This window comes from Megascapheus bottae, chromosome 17 (assembly GCF_031878675.1).
Source record: "Megascapheus bottae isolate mThoBot1 chromosome 17, mThoBot2.hap1, whole genome shotgun sequence".
NCBI lineage: Eukaryota > Metazoa > Chordata > Mammalia > Rodentia > Geomyidae > Megascapheus > Megascapheus bottae.
This window is the reverse complement of record NC_143525.1, coordinates 34,468,837-34,487,238: the sequence shown is the minus strand read 5'-3', so window position 1 is coordinate 34,487,238 and position 18,402 is coordinate 34,468,837. Positions and strand designations below refer to the sequence as shown.

At 57.1% G+C, this 18,402-nt stretch overlaps 1 protein-coding gene across 3 annotated transcripts in view; it reads right to left on the bottom strand.

Moving 5' to 3' along the window:
* Nucleotides 1-1,245: 1,245 nt before the first annotated feature.
* Nucleotides 1,246-18,402, bottom strand: part of Rara (retinoic acid receptor alpha) — a 47,653-nt gene continuing 30,496 nt past the window's right edge. For 2 of the 3 annotated variants that reach the window (XM_090350792.1, XM_090350791.1), the window contains exons 3-9: nucleotides 7,935-8,083; nucleotides 6,514-6,655; nucleotides 4,525-4,685; nucleotides 4,166-4,342; nucleotides 2,921-3,125; nucleotides 2,165-2,323; nucleotides 1,246-1,957 (exon numbers count right to left, since the gene is read on the bottom strand). In XM_090350792.1, the coding sequence (XP_090206918.1) occupies nucleotides 1,740-1,957; nucleotides 2,165-2,323; nucleotides 2,921-3,125; nucleotides 4,166-4,342; nucleotides 4,525-4,685; nucleotides 6,514-6,655; nucleotides 7,935-8,083 (1,211 nt within the window). In that variant the 3' untranslated portion in view covers nucleotides 1,246-1,739. Of the gene's footprint in view, nucleotides 1,958-2,164; nucleotides 2,324-2,920; nucleotides 3,126-4,165; nucleotides 4,343-4,524; nucleotides 4,686-6,513; nucleotides 6,656-7,934; nucleotides 8,084-13,335; nucleotides 14,084-18,402 lie in introns of those variants that run through there. The other variant, XM_090350793.1, reaches the window with a different exon arrangement.

The window sequence follows — 18,402 nt, the reverse complement described above, 5'->3', positions numbered from 1 at the left end:
CCTGAGTTCAAGCCCTACTAGGACAGGTCAAAAAAAATAAAAAAAGCTTTGGCCACTCCAAAAGTTGAATTCCCCTGACACTAAGTAGCCATAAGCTTAGCTGATGGTACCCAAGTCAGGGAGCTCTAACAGCCAGGGACCAACTTCTTCCCCAACTGGAGTTCCCCAAGGCACAGCAGGCTCTCCTCTGCTGTCCCTGTCCCAGCCTGGTCTCCTGACAGGGCAGTGTAGACTCCACAGTAGCACGTCCTCCTCATGGAGTTGAGCTAGACTGTGCCTCTTTTCCCTCAGGGCCCCTCTTAGAACCCCCCCCCCCGCCCCTGCCCCGGCCACTCTACAGGAGAAAAGCTTTAAGTGCTGGCAAGCTCTTGACCATGAAGGTCCCAAGCCTGCCAGGGACAACCCCACTGTCAAGACTACTGCCTAGACTTGAGGTAGCAAGACACTGACACACGTAGAATAAATAGAACTTTATTCTTTATCCAGTAGATCTCAGTGGAAAGCCCAACAGTAACAGGTGCACCAGCTCCGGGGATGAGACCCCAACCCCAGGGCCAGGAGGGCAGGGCAGAGCCAGCTCCCCCAGCCCGGGAATGAAGGGGCAAGTGAAGGGGACCCCCTGTAGGCCCGTCCTGCGGGGCAAGGAGGGGGCACAGGTTAGGGTGAGAGCGGGCAGGCCAAGGAATGGAGGAACTCAGGCCAAGTGTGTTGTCATCTACTGTGTGTGTGTGTGTGTGTGTGTGTGTGTGTGTATGTCTGTCTGTCTGTCTGTCTGTCTAGGGGCCCCGTGGGGTGGGGTGCTGGTGGCTGTGAGGCTGAGGGGGGCAGCTTAGACTCCTTGGCAAGCCCCTTCACAGTGGAACTGGGGGTTTGCATGGTGTAGGCCTGGTGGGTAGACAGCAGCAGGCTCTCACCCCAAGGGGCCCCAGCCTGCTTCTTGGTGGGTAGAGGGCAGATCCCAAAGGCCCCCTCCTTCCAGAAGCTTCTGCAGACACTGCCCACCCTCAGGGGTGAGACGGGGAAGAGGGTTGTCTTCTCTCCTCCCACAAGGAGGGGAAGACAGCCTTGGAAAGTTAGTACTTCACAGTATTTAAGAGAGAACTGAGGGGGAAAGGCTAAGGAGAGTGCAGGGGCAGGGCACGTGGAGAGGGGAGCCCCTCGAGCCCGTTCCCGCCCCAGGACCCACCCCCTCCAAATCTGGATCCAGCTTCCCCGCAACACACAGCAAATTTCCTTCAGTATAAATGTGCTTAAAATGAAAATTCTTATTAAAAAAATCAAAACAAAAAAATTAAAATAATAAAAACAAAACCAGCGAGAATTAATACCTGGGGGGTTGGTACTCAGGGTATGTACAGGGGAAGAAGCTCCCCCACCCCAGCCACCCCTCCGTCACCAACCAAGGCAGGGAGGCTTCTCCAGCTGGGGAGCAATGGCTTATGAGTTCAGAGGATGGAGAGCCAGGTCCCGAGCATCTGCTGGTGATGAAGACGTGGCCAGGTGGGCAGAGGCTGTTTCCGTGGGCAGCCGGCCCAGGCTCCTGGGCTCCACCTTGCCCTGGTGTCAGCCCTGGCTGCGGGAAGTGGGCAGTCCATCGCAGGCCCAGATCTCTGTCCACAGTCGCTGTCCCCTCCTTCTGTCCCCAGCTTTATCTGGGAGCCTCAGCAGGGGCAGGGCTCGTACGTAGAAGGCAGAGAAAGCCAGGATGGGGTGAGGGCTGCGTCCAGTTGGCGCGGTGGTCACGGGGAATGGGTGGCAGGGCTGCTTCTGTTGGAACTGGGGCTGAGGCTGGGGCTACAGCTGCCTGGTGGAGGGGCCAGGCCACCCCCGTCCCTCGTGCCACCCCCCGCCTGTCCACTCATAGTGTCCAAGCCCTCCGAGTTCTCCAGCATTTCCTGGATGAGAGGCGGCATGGAGCCTGGGATCTCCATCTTCAAGGTGATCACTCGCTCTGCCCCTGCAGGAAAGAAGGGCAAAGGTCAGTGCACCAGCTCAGCCCCCCGCCTGCCCACGAAGCCCCTCTGGGAGAGAAGCTGGGAGTGGGGCCTGAACTCCCACAGAGATACAGGTGGGCACAGGTTGGATTCAAATAGGCACAAAGATGTGGTGCCAGCTAGGCTGTGGGGGACCAGGCCCTGGGCATGGTGTCAAGAGCAGGACTCACCCTTAGCACTGATGCTTCTCAGGTCTGTGATTTTCATCAGCATTTTGGGGAACATGTGGGGGCGGCTGGGCCTCCGTTTCCGCACGTACACCTTCAATGCCTCAAGGAGCGGCTCTTGCAGCATGTCCACCCTTTCTGGCTGTTCTAGATCTTGCCGATCTGGGAAGCACAGAGCCGCCCTCTGAGCAGGCAGGTGGGGTCACTCAGGAGCACCACTGCGCTTCCAGTCCTGGCCACTGGAGGTCGCGCCTGCCCAGGCCACAGCATGGGAGGCTGGCTGCTCCCAGGTGCCTCTGGGCAGGGCATCCTGGAGGCCCAGGCTGCCCCCAACCCCTCCCCTGCAGTCCAGGAGGTCGCACAGACCCACAGCATGATATGGCGCAAATCACAATAACAGCAGCCACTGGCTGGGTCTCGGGCCTTATTGACCCCTCCCCGCCATGGTTATGAGGAAGAGGTCACTATTGATCCATCGGACAGGAACAGATGCTCCGAGACCCGCAACCTGCTTAAGGTCACACAGCCACCTAGGACTTGAACCTGGGTGGTCTGTCTTTCTCTCTTGATCTAGGCACCTAGAAGAATGCTGCCCAGAAACAGGGAACTAGAGTTCAGGCCACGGTACATGGCAGAGGAGGAAGCAGACACTGCGTACTGGGGCCTCCATGTCCGACTCTGAGACAGAGCCAGCAGCTATGCTTCGGCTTTTCCTTAGAAGAGGATCTCGGGTCAACACTCCGCCCTGTCCCTACTCACCTCCACAAATGAGGCAGATGGCACTGAGCAGCCCTGTCTCAGCATCGTCCATCTCCAGGGGCAGCAGCTGGTTGGCGAAGGCAAAGACCAGGTCAGTGAGGGGGCCGAAGCCAGCGTTGTGCATCTGGGTCCGGTTCAGGGTCAGCCCGTCTGAGAAGGTCATGGTGTCCTGCTCAGGCGTGTACCGCGTGCAGATCCGCAGGATCTAGGCTCGGGGAAGCACAGATGCGGGGCTCGATCCCACCCATTCCTGGCACTCCGTCCCGAGTGTCCCCAGAGGCCCCTGGAAGGCAGCCAGAGCGTGGCTGTCCGGCAGAATTTTCTGCAGTGATGGAAAGGCTCTGGCTGCACAGACCACGTGGTCGTCACCAGCCCCATGTGACTACAGAGCACTTGAGATGTGGCTAATGCATCTAAGCAACTGAACTGAATCTAACTGTAATTAATTTAGGTTTAAATATAGTCACATGTGGTGAGCTGCGACCGCGCTGGGCAGCGCTGATCTAAGTCACTGTGCTGGCTCTGTGCAGAGAATTCTGAGGGAAAGGAATTTCGAAGACACAGCCCAGTCCACGGCGCATAAGCCTGAATCACGGGAACTCAAATGTGCAGGTCACACCCGTGCGTCGTCTGGACTGCACCTCTGTACCCCCCATCCCTAGTGTATCTGGCAGGAAACATCCCTTCCCTTCTCATGGATGACAGAGAAAGAAGTCCTCTTTCCAGCCTTTTTCTTGGGCAGTTGGTATCACCCTATATCCCCATCCACTGCTCAGGCCACGCTGGCAGCTCTGAGTGCCTTATGGGCCCCAGAGTCTGGCAAGGCCTTGGGAAGCAGACCTTTCACTGGCCCCAGAAGAACCCAAGAGGTACCCCTTTGAGATGTCCTTCCTAGGGCCCCAGCAAGGAGGGACCAGCCTTCCCCACTTCACTGGCAGTTACCAGCTCACTGCCTGGGCTTCTTCCATTGGGAAGTTTTCAGGAGAGGGGAGGTGGTGGGCTCATGTGTATGCATTCGGTGCTGGGATGGGCCAGGGGGTCTGGGGGGGCAGACAGGTGTGGGCACAGCTGACCGGGTAACCCCATGTACATCTGGGTCAGGTGAATGGACAGGTTGATGTGGGAGGAGAAAGATGGCTCACTGGGTGCTGGACATGTGCTGTCAGTCCCAGACAGATACGCAGGAAGGTCAGCTCTATGTAAACAACAGCAGGGCAGTGCCAGGGGACAGGGGCAGACCCTCACCAGGATGTCCAGGCAGGCAGCCTTGAGGAGGGTGATCTGGTCAGCAATCGTGAGGGTGGTGAAGCCGGGAAGCTGCTTGGCAAACTCCACGGTCTTAATGATGCACTTGGTGGAGAGTTCACTGAACTTGTCCCAGAGGTCAATGTCCAGAGAGACACGCTGTTCTGAGCTGTTGTTCTGGACGGGGGAGGAGGAGAGTGAGCGCCTCCTCCACGGCACCCATTCTCAGCCTGTGCCACCGGCTCCCAGGCCAGCCCTCCACCCCGCTTCGCTTCCTGAGAGCTGCTTGGCGGAAGGGGCAGAGGAGGGCAGAGGAAGGGCAAGAGGAGGCCGGGAAGGCCTGGCGGGCCGCGGCGTACCGTAGTGTACTTGCCCAGCTGGCAGAGGGCGGGGAAGGTCTCCTGGTGCGCCTTGCGCACCTTCTCGATGAGCTCCCCCACCTCCGGCGTCAGCGTGTAGCTCTCCGAGCACTCGGGCTTTGGGGGCTCCTTCTTCTTCTTGTTCCGGTCGTTCCGCACAGCTGTGGAGGGCACAGGGCCACTCAGAGAGCAGCTGTCACACGCGGTGCCCACCCTAGGCCCAGGTCCAGCCCAAGCAATTCCCACCAGCCCTAGATGCCAGCTGCTGAAGTCACCTGGCTGTGAGAGGACACACAAACACATACACACGCACGCACGCACGCACGCACGCACACGCACGCACATGTGTGGCAGCCTGTGGGGCCCGTTCTCCCACCCGACCATCCCTCCAGCCCACACTCTACCAGGCCAATGCTCAGGGTCAGAAGCCTGGAAGTCTGCACTCCTTCTCTGCCTCCCAGGGGGACCTGATCCAGCCTCTAGTGCCCCCCCTTCCAGGCAGCACTCTCCCTGGGGGTCCCTGGGACTGGCTCACAGCAGCTTCTCTGGTAGGCAGACAGGCGGGGACTAAGGGATCCACAGCCCAAGAGAGTGGGGGCCACAAGAGAATCTTTCGGCCCATTAGCCGGGGAGCTGACAAATCACCAGGGGCGCTGAGCCGCACACACCACTCGGCTTTAAAGAAGCGATGGGGTCGTTACCAGCCGATTATCCCAGACACACAATCATTCACAGGGCCATGGTGGTGGCTGCTGACGAGAGAGGAAAGCAGGGTGGGGGTTGGGGGCCCAGGGAGGGGGCAGCAAGGAGGGGGGAGCTGGCATAATTTGGAGATCACTCATGTCGATTCTGCAAATTCAATAAAGTGCAGGGGAGAGGAGGGAGAAGGAGAGAGAGAGAGTGTGGGGGGATAATTTGGGAAGAGAAAATTGCAGCTGTGACAAGACGTTTATCATTCGGAAGCTTTAATTCTATTGAAATGGCAGCTGCTCAGCTCCAGGGCACAGAGCAGCAGGGAGAGGGGAAGGAGGGAGAGAAAGGGGGAGTTGGCAGTGGGAGGGAAAAGGGGTCCCCACCCTGGGCCTTCTGCAGTGAAAGGAAGGGAAGGTGGCCCCAAGGGAGAAGGAGGTGACAGTGAAGGGTCCCAGGCCTTTCAGTCCCAAGTGGTATCACTCTGCCTCCAGGAGGCTCCACTGGCCTCTGGGCGCAGGAGTGGGCAGCAGACTCTGGATCCCTTCTGCTCTTGTTTAAGGCTCCTACTGCATGAGAGTCACAATCTTCCCCACCCCCCCACTTCCCTTTTCATTGCCCTCCCCACGAGGGGTAGGGGGTCCTGCAACCACATCCCCCACCCCATCCCCCAAGGCTCAGGCTCCATGGCAACGGCCACGCAGACAAGGAGGCGTCTGTCAGCGTCATTTATCTCTGACATCATCAATCACCAGTCACCACGGCAACACCCATGATTCAACACAAGAGGGTCTCCCTGTCCAGCCTCCCCCTCCCTCCCGCCCTTATTCGGCCTCAGCTGAGCCCAACTGGAAGTCCCTGTTCCTCTGGGGAATCTGAGAAGCCCAATTCTTTCTTCTGACTCCAGGTCACAGGCTCACCCCAACAATGGCTTCTGGATCCTTGTGCCAGTCCCCCAACACACAAACACAACCCTTGTACCCCACATGCCCCTTCATGAAAGATGCCCAATCAAGAGAGATTCAAGTATGCCACAGAGCCTTACCCTAAAGGCAAGCAAGGGCTGGGAAGAAAGCTGTCCTGGATGCGGATATGCACACGTACATGCCAGCACACACAGCCAGATGTGCCCATGGAATGGTTGTATGCACACTGCGCTCAAGCAATGACCCACACAGGAACACCCCGCCCAGCAGACTCACAAGCCATCGCCGGGAGGAGTTCGCAGGCCACAGCACGCATGTTCACACGTGTGCACACACGTCCACCCAGCCCCACCTGGGGCAGGGTAGCACTTACACTCCTTGGACATGCCCACTTCAAAGCACTTCTGCAGCCGGCAGTACTGGCAGCGGTTTCGGGTCACCTTGTTGATGATGCAGTTCTTGTCCCGGTGACACGTGTACACCATGTTCTTCTGGATGCTGCGGCGGAAGAAGCCCTGGATATAGAGGGGGGGAGTCAGGCCTGAAGCCTCTGTCACACGCCCTGGCCCAACTCCTGCCTAGGAAGAGAATTGACCCAGAATTCCTCGGGAGACCCCCGGGGGGGGGGTTCCAGGAGTCTTCCATCACCCATCTACCCAACACCCATCTACCCAACACCTCCCTGCTGGGGGAGAGGCAGACTTCTGTGTATGTGCTACTGAGGAATCAAACTCCGGGCTTCATGCATGCTAGGCAGGTACTCTACCACTAAGCCACATTCCCAGCCTGAGAGGCAGAGTTCTGGAACCCACAGCCCAGGACTCAGAATACAGGAAAAGAAGACAGCAAGAAGAAGCAAGAAAGCAGAGACAGAGAGGCAAGACACATTCGCCCACCAGACACACAGGCTGGGACCAGTCAAGACCCAGGAGCGTGAAGAAAGACAGAATAGGGGGGCCGGGAGTTTGGCCTAATGGTAGAGTGCTTGCCTAGTATGCACAAAGACCCAGGTTCAATTCCTCGGTACCACATATATAGCAAAAAGCCAGAAGTGGTGCTGTGGCTCAAGTGGTAGAACCCTATCCTTGAGAAAATCCAGGGACAATGCTCAGGCCCTGAGCTCAAGCCAAGGACTGGCCAAAAAAAAAAAAAAAAGAATAGGTAGGAGTGAGCCAGGAAGCACCAGATAGCATGGAAGGTAGACTGGGGCTGTGCCCTTGACCTTTCTCTCACACCTGGGGACAGCCCCTTCAGGCTGAGAGGCTCCTGTGTCTGGAATTAGAAACCAGAAGGGAGCAGCAGTGAGGAAATCTGGCCTGGGGCTGCAAGGAAGGTGCAGATCTGTCTGCACCTGGAACCTAGCATGAGGACGGACATCCAGCAGGAACAAGAGGGGTGGCTGTCTTCCATGTCTGCAAGGGAGGCCCTGAAGGGGAGGCCAAGGCAGGGTTCCTGCTCCTGACTGCCTCCTGCCAGGCGGCCATGGCAGCCCTCTTGGGTCCCCAGCCAAGAACCAGTGGGCAGCCAGCTCACCATGACAACCTAGGGCAGCGGTGGCAGAGCCTGCATATATACACTTGCCAGCTGGGAGATGGATGGATTCAAGGAGCACTCAGGCAAAAGGGGACCCTCTGGTTTGGGGGGTGCCCTGCTCACCTTTAGAGGCAGCTCTGTTACAGACACCACTCCTCTACAGCTGCTGCCAGCTCGCACCTGAGGGCCACCCTCCACCCCAAGGGCACCCCCTGGAACTGGCAGTGGGGACCATCTTTCTAGATGATTCCGATGACTCACCTTGCAGCCTTCGCAGGCACTGACTCCATAGTGGTAGCCTGAGGATTTGTCTTGACAGACAAAGCAGGGTTTATAGATTCGGGGGAGGGGGGGTGGCGAGGGAGGGCTGGGCACTATCTCTTCCGAACTGCTGCTCTGGGTCTCGATGGCTAGAAAAGAGAAGAGGGCAGAGGCGTCACCAGCCTTTAGTAGTCTGCCCGCCCTAACTCCTGGCCTCACCCAGGCATCTAGTCCACCTCAATACTGCTGGTGGCAGGACTCAACGTCTGGGCAGAGAAAGTATTAGGAAAGTCCCCAGCCAAACTTGGAGGAGGGAGGCTGCCACTCAAGCCTCAGCCCCCACCATTCCTGTCCGCCTCCCTAGGACCCACCATGGGTCCTACCTGTTGGGCTGGCAGGGGAAAGGTTCCAAAGCCCGGCCCCTGGGCACCTGGCCAGGTCTCCCCCAAGTTAGGAAGGAGTTAAGACACGAAGAGGGAGGGAAGAGGACATAAGCTGGGGACAGAGGAAACTGGGGTCAACAGGATATTCAAAGGCGGCCACTCCCTCACCCCTCTGCTTCCGCTCCCCCTTCCACCCTCTCTGCCAGCAACCACAGCCCCTCCTCCACCCAAACAATCCACTGGCCAAGGCAGGGTCCAAGGCGGGGTGTGCAAAATCACAAATGCCGAAGCAGAGAGGGGCAGAGCGGGGAGGCCCTCCCTAAGCAAAGGGATCCCCTTTGAGACAAGAAGAGTCCCCATAGCCCCCAGAAGCCCATCACTCCACCCAGGTGGGGGGGGCGAGCATGACAAAGGGGGTCTGTTTCCATCAATGCTCTGTCTGTCTGGCCTCAATAGTATGTCCGGTTACTACCCCCTCCCCTCCTGTTACTCAGCTCCAAGAGGGCAGCTAGGAGGGGTAACCTAGCCAGCAGGGGCAGCGCACCCACTGGTCCCAGACTTCCTAGCACCTCACTCCATGCCCACCACTCATGACTGAATGGGGGAGGGGTGTCTGTATCAAAAGCCTGGGCAGCTGGACATTCCCAAGAGGCCAGTCACCCAGCATCCTTCTGAGGCCTGTGCCTGTACGCCAAGGAAAGATGGGGGTGAGGCCCTGACAGTGGGGGGGTTCCTCACATACCCAGTGTGCAGAAGCTGGCACTTCTCTGGTCAACAGGCTGACCAGTGCTGCTGAAGACTCAGGTCTCCTTCCCTGCCCAGAAACCAGCCTGGCGCAAAGGGACAATCCAGGCCTGTACTGGCCCCCCCCCCCACAGGCCTAGCCAAGTATCACTGACCTCCAGCTCTCTACTGCTCACCCCAACAGTGAGCTGCCCCAACCTCATCTCCCCCACACCTCACTCTCCTGGGGCAACACAAGCAAATCAGACAGGCCCAGAAAAGCCTAAGAACAGCTGTTGGGGGGTGGGGTTGGGGGGCCTGGGTGAGGCCAGGAGGCAGAGGGGTAAGTGACAAAGGAATCCTTTGTTGTACTAACTTTTTCCAAGACGTAAAAGCAGTAACAATAGACAATGGGGGGGGGTTTCAAGGACAAGGAGGGTCTGGCCTAGAATTCTGGTTGGCATTCCAACAAGCAAAGGAAGAAGGCACTGACCTCCTTTCCCCCGGTTCACCCATCCTTTCTCCTGGCCCTCCACAAGTCTCCACCTCTAAAATGAACCAGTTGAAGAGGACTGGAGAATTTAGGGGTACACTGGAGGGAGGGAAGGTAAAGCACAGGAGGGGGGGGGAGGAGCAGCAGCAGCAGCAGAGGGTTCTAAGACCAAGAACAAATCCAAGGAGCAAAAGCCTATAGAAATTTGGAGCTAAGGCAAAGTCCAGAGGGTGTCTATGGCACTAAAATAATGTCGCTTTAAAACTGTTTTGTTTTTTTTTTGGCCAGGCACTTGATGGCTCATGCTTGTAATCTTAACAACTCATGAGGCTGTGATTTGAGAACTGAGGTTCAAAGCCAGCCTGGACAAGAAAGTATGGGAGACTTATCTCCAATTAACCACTAAAAAGTTAGATGTGGAGCTGTGACTCAAAGTGGTAGAACATTAAGAAAAAGCTTAGCAACAGGGCTCAGACCCTGTGCTCAAACCCTTGGACCAATGGCAACAACAAAAACCTGATTTTTCACAGGTTGGGGGGTGGGGGGGGTGACCAAAGATAGGTCACTTTGGGCTAACTGAGGCCTCTTTCTTAGTCGGGCCCCTTCTCTCCGCAGACCACTGGCCACCTTTGGAAATGTAACACAGTCTGCAGCCACACCACAGCATATCCAAACCTGTCACCCAGGTAACATAGCTCAGAGATGCCTGCTCTGCCCTTTGAACACAGAAGCTGTGGCCCAGGCCCCACCTCCCCAGGCCTCTGGGATCCTCTCGGCCTCACAGCAATAAACTCAGCAAGGACAGGTGATGGGGAGCATCCGGTGCAGGTAGACCCTGGCCTCGCCCCCCAGCACGGGCTCCCTCCCTACAGGCCTTCAGCCCACAAATCTCTCCTCTTCCAGAAGGACTCAAGCTGCGGAGGAACCACACCTTCTCAGCTCAAACTTCTACAGAAGTGAGGGCCAGCACAGGCCCAGGGCACCCAGCACCCCTCTCCAAGCCCGCTGCCTGAGGACGGACGGGCCTCCTCCACTCCCCGTCCTGGGCGGGTGCTCAGTGCTCTCGAGTACCCACGCCCCAGAACTGTTCGCAGCAACCTCGCACAAGAGCCCGTTTCCTGGAGCAGATCAGCAGGAAATCAGCCGGGCCCCAAGCCAGTGGCTCCCTCCCAATTCAGCTGGCGCCCTCTCCTCTGCAGCCCCTGGGGAAGCTGAGGAGGGGGGCACAGGGCCCTCTCTCCTGTCCATTCTCCCAGGGGTAGCTCTGGGGGATCACTCTGCTGTGGGGGGGATGGGGGATGAGGGCAGATGAAGCCCACAGACTGTCTGATAAGCATCTCTCCCCTCCCCCACTATGGGCATCCACGTGCTTCACATTCTTGGACGTCTGGGAGCGGGTGGAGGCTGGCTGAGAATGGTGGGGGACAGATGGGGAGCTAAACATCCTGTGCACCCCCTTGTCCTCTATTGCACCAAAGTGGGAACTGTGGGAGGGAGGCAAGATCCCCAGTGCTCTGTAACCCCAGCAGGTCCTCCCACAGACAATCTGCTCTCTTCCCATGGGTAGTAGGGGCCCATGGACCATAAGGGAATTTTCTAGGAGGGGCTAGAAGATGTCTCCAATCATCAGAGAGCCCCCACACCCCAAGGGGCTTCCTTCTAAGGAATACATCAGCCCCCCCCCTAAGCCAGGCCTACTGGGTTACCCTCAGACTTCAGGTCCTTCCTGTTGGCCTCTCAGCAACCCAATGTCCCCCCCACCATGGATGCTGGCTAGAGGCAGACACACCTCCAACACCTTGGGGGAACTGGAGGCCAGGGAGCCCTCCTCCTTCTCCACCCCAGGCCAGGTATGTGGCCAGGTCTCACTTCCCCAGTGTGGCTGGGGGAAGCACCATATGGGCCGCTGGCCCTCTCACTGAGATCCTCTTCCTCTCCAGTTCTGGGCCAGGAAGAGCTGAGCTGTCCTGTAGGCTAAGGAAAAACAGGGCTGAAGCCCAAGGGCTCAGAGCCCAGCTTCCCCCAGAGCTCTAGTGGAGCAGAGAATCTGGCAACTCTGCCTCACTATCCCCAGGAGTGGGTGCCTTTCTCCAGTGTGTGGGGGGTAGGGGTGGAATGATAGGAAGGGTCCTCGTACAACTGCCTCACCACTCTCTTCTTGCAAAGCCAATGCTCACTCACTCACCCCACCCTCTCGGTCAGCAGTCACAGTGGATTCTGTCCCCCCCCATTCCCCCCGCCCTGCACCCAGGCAAAGGTCAGGGGGCAGCATAAGAGGGAAAGGCAAGAGCTGAGATGGCTCTAGGAGGCGTCCACCTCAATTCTCCCTCCCTGAAGCAAGGAAAGCTGTGGGTAGTAGGTAAAGTCCTTTGCCCTTCAACCTTCTCCAACCTGCCAATCTCACATCCCCTCCCACCCCGTCCTCCTCTGGCAGGCAGGAGGGTGGCAGCAGGTCTGGGAAAGTGGGAGGAAAGCCCTGGGAATAGCTAAGCTCAGGGTAGAGGGGGAAAAAAAGAAACCTGAGCCCCCTAACAATAACCCCCAAGAGTCTACTTTCCACCCAGAGCACGCCACCTCCCAGCTGGCACGAACACGCCCAGGTGTGCACTCTGCCCTGGGTGTGCATGGATCCTCCCCTTCCTCAAGAACCTGACCCCAGGATAGAGAAGGGCTCTGCAGCTGAGACACCAGGGTTCTTACCAATGCCCCTAGTAGAAGAGACACACAAGGCCTGGCCCTACCCCCTACACTGGGTAACAAAAGGACTCTGTGAGCTGCAGGGTTCCTCACTTCCAGAGCAGCCCCAGCCCCACAAAATTCAAACATCGCCAGAGAACAAGCCCTCTTAAGATTAAGGGCCAGGGGAATCTTCTTGCTAGGGAAGTGTCTCCCCTCCATTCCCAGGACCAAAGCCTTCAGGATGCCAGCCCAGTGCCTGGGGCTACGACAACCCCCAGATGAGCCAGATGCCCTTCCTGAAGATGTATACCAGCCAGGTGTCTGGTGAAGGTGCTCCTTTCTGCTTACCCCACTGTCATCACCAAAGACAGGAAGCACTCCCCTGACACCCACCCTAAAGACCCAGAGCTGGGGCAGCAGCTGCCACATGGAGGGGGGGGGAGTCTCTCCACTAGACTTTGGTAGGGGTGGCATTTAGAGAAGTAGTCTCTTCTCCTACAATGCTGACAAGTCCACAGACAAGACCTTCACCCCCACCCTCCAGGCTTCTGTGAAGCTCTGGGATCCTAATGAAGAAGATATAAACTGTGGGCAAAAGGCTGGGGTTTAAGTACTCTCAGGGGAAGAAGTGGAAGAAGTGAATACATTTCCTGAAAGGAGGAATCCTAAAAGTTCCCCATACCTAACACTATATAAATAAATGGAAATTGAGGTTTACTGAGTCAGTCAGTGGGCATTGTCCAGCAGGAGCTTAAGAAATGCATCAAACTCATGGCGCAAGCTTGTAATCCTGGCTACTCAGGAGACTGAGATCTGAAGATCAGGACCGAGGTTCAAAGGCAGCCTGGGCAGAAAAGTCTGTGAGACTCATCACCAAGTAATAATCACTGAAAGCTGGAAGTAATGGCTCAAGTGGTAGAGTGCCAGTCTTGGGTGATAAAAGCTAAGGAATAGCAACCAGGGCCTGAGTTCAAGATTCAGTACTCTTGCAAAAAAAGAAAAAAAAATTCATCAAGAGCGATAAGTGGAAAGTGGGAAACAAGCCCTGAGCATGCTGGCCTGGTCCCTTGGCAGGACAGGAAGCCCCACGGCCACCCTCTTCCCCCGCGCGGCCAGTACGTACAGTGGTTTGAGCCATTCCAACCCGGAGTCCGGAGCGGGGTGGAGTAAGAGCCGGGGGCAGGGAGCCCCTTCTCCGGGAGCAAACAGGCTCGGTTCTGGTTATAAAAATCCACCACGAGGAAGGGATTCGGGGCGGGAGCGAGTCCCCCCACTTCCACGCTCTCGTACATCTTCCCCCGCGAAGACTGGAGGTCCTGGCGGGGAAGTCCTGCACGCCGCTCCCCTCACTCGACCGGCGGCCGCGCCATCCGAGCAGAGCGGCTGGGGCAGAGGGGAGGGCTCCCTCGCCCCGTCCCACAGCCCGGGCGGCGGGGCGCCCCCGCCGAGGGGGGCCCGCGTCCAAGTCCCCCGCGTCCAAGTCCGCTGGCCCCTCCGCCGGTCCCGGGTGGAAATCGGGAAGTTGCGCGTGCAGGATGGGGATCCCCTGTGTTCCTGGGGAACGCCCGGCGGAGGCCCGGGAACTCGGCGGCTTCTCCTCGAGGGGGCTCCCGGCTCTGAGTCCCGCGGCTCCCCAAGTCGGCCGCTGGCGGGCGAGGTCGGCACGGGGCGGGGCGGGGGTGGGAGGAGGTCACCGAGCACTTCCTTCTACCCGCCGGGAGCTCCCGGGCTTCTCCCGCCGAGGATTCCGGGTCGGGGTGGACACCCCGAGCAGCCTCGCCTCCCCCAGGCCAGGTGGCTCGTCGGGTCTCCCGCGATCGCGCCGCGGCCCCCCAACCCGCGCACCCCCCACACTCCCGCCCCACCCCCACGAGGCCCCGCCCCCTAAGACCCCGCCCCTCCAAAGCCCCACCCCGCCCGGCCAGCCCCGCCCCCGGCTTAACCCTTTCCCCGCTGGTCGGCTACCACCCTGGTACCGGGAGGCGGTGGCAAGAGGAGGCGTGGAGGCGGCACACAGGGGAGTCCGGGAGAGGGAAGAGAGGGGAAGAGGAGGATCAAGTCCCAGAGATGAAATACGCGAGGACGGGCCGAGGCAGGGACAGGCGGGGGACGGGCGTGTCCCCCATCCCCAGTCCTGGCTGCGGGCCTAGAGGCTGGAGCTCCCGGGAGGGGGGTGGCCCCGGCGTCCTCCCCCAGCACACCCCGACCCAGCCCCGGCCTCATTTGCCTAATGCAATGCGGCTGAACTCGCGCTGAACTCGCCCGGCGGCGCCTCACCTCCGGGTGACCCACCCACCGCAGCCCGTGACATCACCCACCGGCCAGCCAGCCCCTGGGGTTCACCCTCTGGCCCCCCGCCAGGCCGGCCAGCCCCGGCCCGACCCACCGCCCCCCTGGCACGCGGAGCGTGGCCGCGAGAGGCGCAGAGCCGGGGTGCAGGCTGGCCGAGTGTCCCAGGTGCGACACGGGGCCGCCGGGCAGTGTGCAGGAATGACACCCTGCCTGTGACATCATGTGTGACTCGGCCGCGCCGCCCGCCTGGCACACACACAGCCACGGAGGCCCCCTCCCGCTCGCGGGCTTCCGGCAGCGGAGCCCCGCCCCGGGTGTCTCCCAGCCGGGGAACCCGGATCGTGGCTGGGCCAGCCGGGGAACCCGGATCGTGGCTGGATGCTCCAGCCACAGGGAGATAAAAGAGAGGCTGGTGCCTTGCAGCCGACCACTTCCTCCCGGAAGCCCTCCGGAGGCTGGGGACGCTGGTTTCGTCGGAAGACAAGCCGAGGCCGAGTGGCTTTCCAGAACAAGACGGGATACCCACGGGAAGCAGGACTTTCCTATTACCCTGTTTCTAAAAAGAAGGGATGGGAAATTACATGATGTCAGAGGATTTCCTTCTAGACCCCAGGCTCCTTACAGATGGCGTCCTTTAGTTTACAGAGCAATTCCAAGAAAACTTACACGTGAGCTGTAGTCTCAGCAGACCGGCTTCTCCAAGCTCACACTACTAATACAAATGGGTTGTAAAGGGAACTTTATGCCACCTAAGCCAGGAAAACAAAGATAATTTGTCTTTGCCTTTTCTTTTTGTGACAGTCCTAGAGCTTGAACTCAGGGTCTGGGTGTGTTCCCTGAGCTTCCCCCCCGCCCAGGCTGGTGTTCCACCACTTGAGCCACACCTCTGCTTCCAGTTTTTTGCTGACTAGCTCAAGGTCTTTCCTGCTCCAGTTGACTTCAAACCCAAATCTTCAAATCTCATCCTCCAACCACCAAAAACTTACTTAATCGTATTTTCCAAGAGCCTTCTCTATGGCTATCCTGCTGAACCTTCCCTTGGAGACTGCATGTAGTAAGAGCTTTTAAACAAATAACCACATGATAGATAAGATAGAGGAACTGCAAACTAAAGTAAGCAGCTTGCTGGGTCGTGTGCCTGGTGGGGAAATGGTGTAGGTTCAAGGGTCAGGGAAGAACTCAAGTCAGAGAAAAATCAGAAAGTAGAAATTTGGTCAGGCAAAAAAGAGGAAAGATTTCAGTCCTAACAAAATAAAAGAACCCGTATAAAAGCTCCCGGGGCTACAGAAATTGGTGAGTTCATGCAAGGAACTGACAAGAAACTAGAATGGATAGAATATACAATTTCAAAGGGAAAGGTACACAGGCCATGCTGGCTTTTAGGCCACATTTGGTAAAGTTTTAGCATTTTATCCTAAATGCAAGGAGAAGCCAACAAAGGTTCCAAGAAAAGGAGAGGGAAATTATATAAGAATTCCTCAGAAGGTGTGTGAAGAATGAGTTACAAAATGGCACAAACGGTTATTCACGAGCTGTGGCAGCCAGTCCAGACAGCTGACAGAGGCTGCTAGCCTAAGAAAGTGACAGTGGTTACAGACCGAACAATGAGTCACAACATAGGTGAAAAGTAGAATGGGGGAGGGGAGGGTGGCACCTGTTATAAAAGGGTTTGTTTGTTGTTTTGTGTGCGTATTGAGCCTTGAACTCTGGGCCTGAGCACTGTCTCTTAGTTTTTTTTGCTCAAGGTTGGTACTCTACTGTGTGAGCTATACTTCTGGCTTTTGGGTAGTTAATTAGAGATAAGATTCTCATAGACTTGACTGCCAGGGCTGGCTTCAAACTGTGATCCTCAGACTTCAGCCTCCTGGGTACCTAGGATTACAGGCATGTGCTCCCAGGGCTGGCTGAAGCTTTTTTGTTTTGTTTTGTTTTTGCAGTTCTGGGGATTGAATTTGGGGCCTTATCTACTTGAGGCACACCCCACTTTGTGTTTTGGGGTTGTCCTGGTTTTGTCTTGGACAGGGTCTCCCTATGCAGCTCAGGCTGGCCTAGAACTGAAGGTCCTGCTGTCTCCATCTCCTGAGCAGATAGGACTACTGATGTGTGCCACTATGCCCAGCTGTGATACACAGCTTATGCAACAGTGAAGTTCCTGGTAGCAAAATAGAGAATTCCACCTGAGCAGGTGAGTGTGGAATGCTGGGGTCTGGGTTGGGTAGGCAAATCTGAAGCTACCAGGAAAGAAGGCAGAGAACTTAGAACCTGAGACTGTTACCCCATCAGAAAGATCTCGATGATTATAGCTCATGGCAGGAACAAGGGGGAATAACTTTGGTGGTAGAGATGAATATTGTATGAGAAAAAAAACAACTGTGCCACACGCATTTAAACGGGGTGGGGGAGGGAGTGTGTGGCAGGGAAGGGGAACATGTGAATGTTTCTGGGAAGAGGCGGCATTCAAGATGTTCCTTGAAGGATGGACAGGATTTCCGAAGCTAGAGAGAAGCTGGGGTGAGATGCCCATTCTGGACAGCAGCAAGGTCATGGAGCAGGTCAAGGCAGAACACGGTGTTCTAGAGAAGTAGGAGACGAGGGAAAGGGAAAGGCTCCAGCCAAGGGCAGGGGGTAGGGCCTCTGGTCAAGCCTGCTGACTGCAGGCCTTGTCCCCATCAAGCTCAGCCTCATCTCCCAGCTCTACTACTCCAGATCTTTGTGTTAAGCAGGTAAAGGCTGAACTGGCCCTCATTTGGGTGAGGCAGGGCTCCCTCCCATTCCTGCCCTCGTCTGGAGAGAACAAGCAAGATCCTGAGGCTCACTGCGAGATGGACAGCAGGTCCTAATACAGGGTGGCCAGTCGCCAAGACAATGCCCAGCTCCAGTCTGTCCCTGTCATCACTGCTCTTGAACAGTACTTGAAGCTCCACAAGGCCATCCACAGCAAGTGGGTCACCGTGGCCTCACAACAGCAATTAGCCTAGCCCCAGTCGGATCAGGAGTCTCTCGATTTAAAAAGGAGGAAACAGATTGAGAGAGAGGTTGGTGATCTGTCCAAGGCTACACAGGATCGGCTTTTAAGGCCTCTCCCATAGGACAGGAAGGGAGGTGGGGGAGGTAGGAGTGGGTAGTGTCAGGGCATCTTCAGGCTGGCAAGTATTTCCAGACACCCAGAATTCCAAAATGGATTTTTTAAATAAAATTATTCGAGCAAGGGGCCGGGAGTTTGGCCTAGTGGTAGAGTGCTTGCCTAGCATGTATGAAGATCCAGGTTCTATTCCTTGATACCACATACACAGAAAAGAAAAAAAGCTGGAAGTGGTGCTGAGGCTCAGGTGGTAGAGCTGTAGCCTTGAGAAAGTCCAAGGACAGTGCTCAGGCCCTGAGCTCAAGCCTAGAGCTCTTATATTCGAGCAAGAGCTAAGCATCTCCAATCTATCCTTACCACACAACCCCAACATGATTTGGAAAAGGGCACCACTTCCCCTTCTGGCAGATGCTTCCCCCCCCCCCTCCCAGTCCCAGAGGGCAGTCCAGGACTGCACTGCCTCAACCTCATGGGCACATGTCCCTTGGTGTGGAGAGGACACCATGCCTCAGGCCCTGACTTGCTTAAGAGGAAGACAGACTTCCTTCCGAGTCCCCTCCCCGCCAGTTCTGGCTGGGATCTTGCCCTAAGGGTGTCTGCGCTTTATACAGGCTGGAAGATAAAAAGGTGAGGGGCCCCTGTTTTCACTGAAAGCTGTGCAAAGGTCTTTTGGCTGACATTGCATTTTGGACCTCTGGAAGGCACAGTTAAGGCAGTGACCCCTCCCCCTAGGCGGTCCCTACCATTGTCCGAGCGAATGAGGGAGGGCGGATGGGAGGGAGGGAGGATGCTCAGACTGCAAAGAGGGAGGAAACG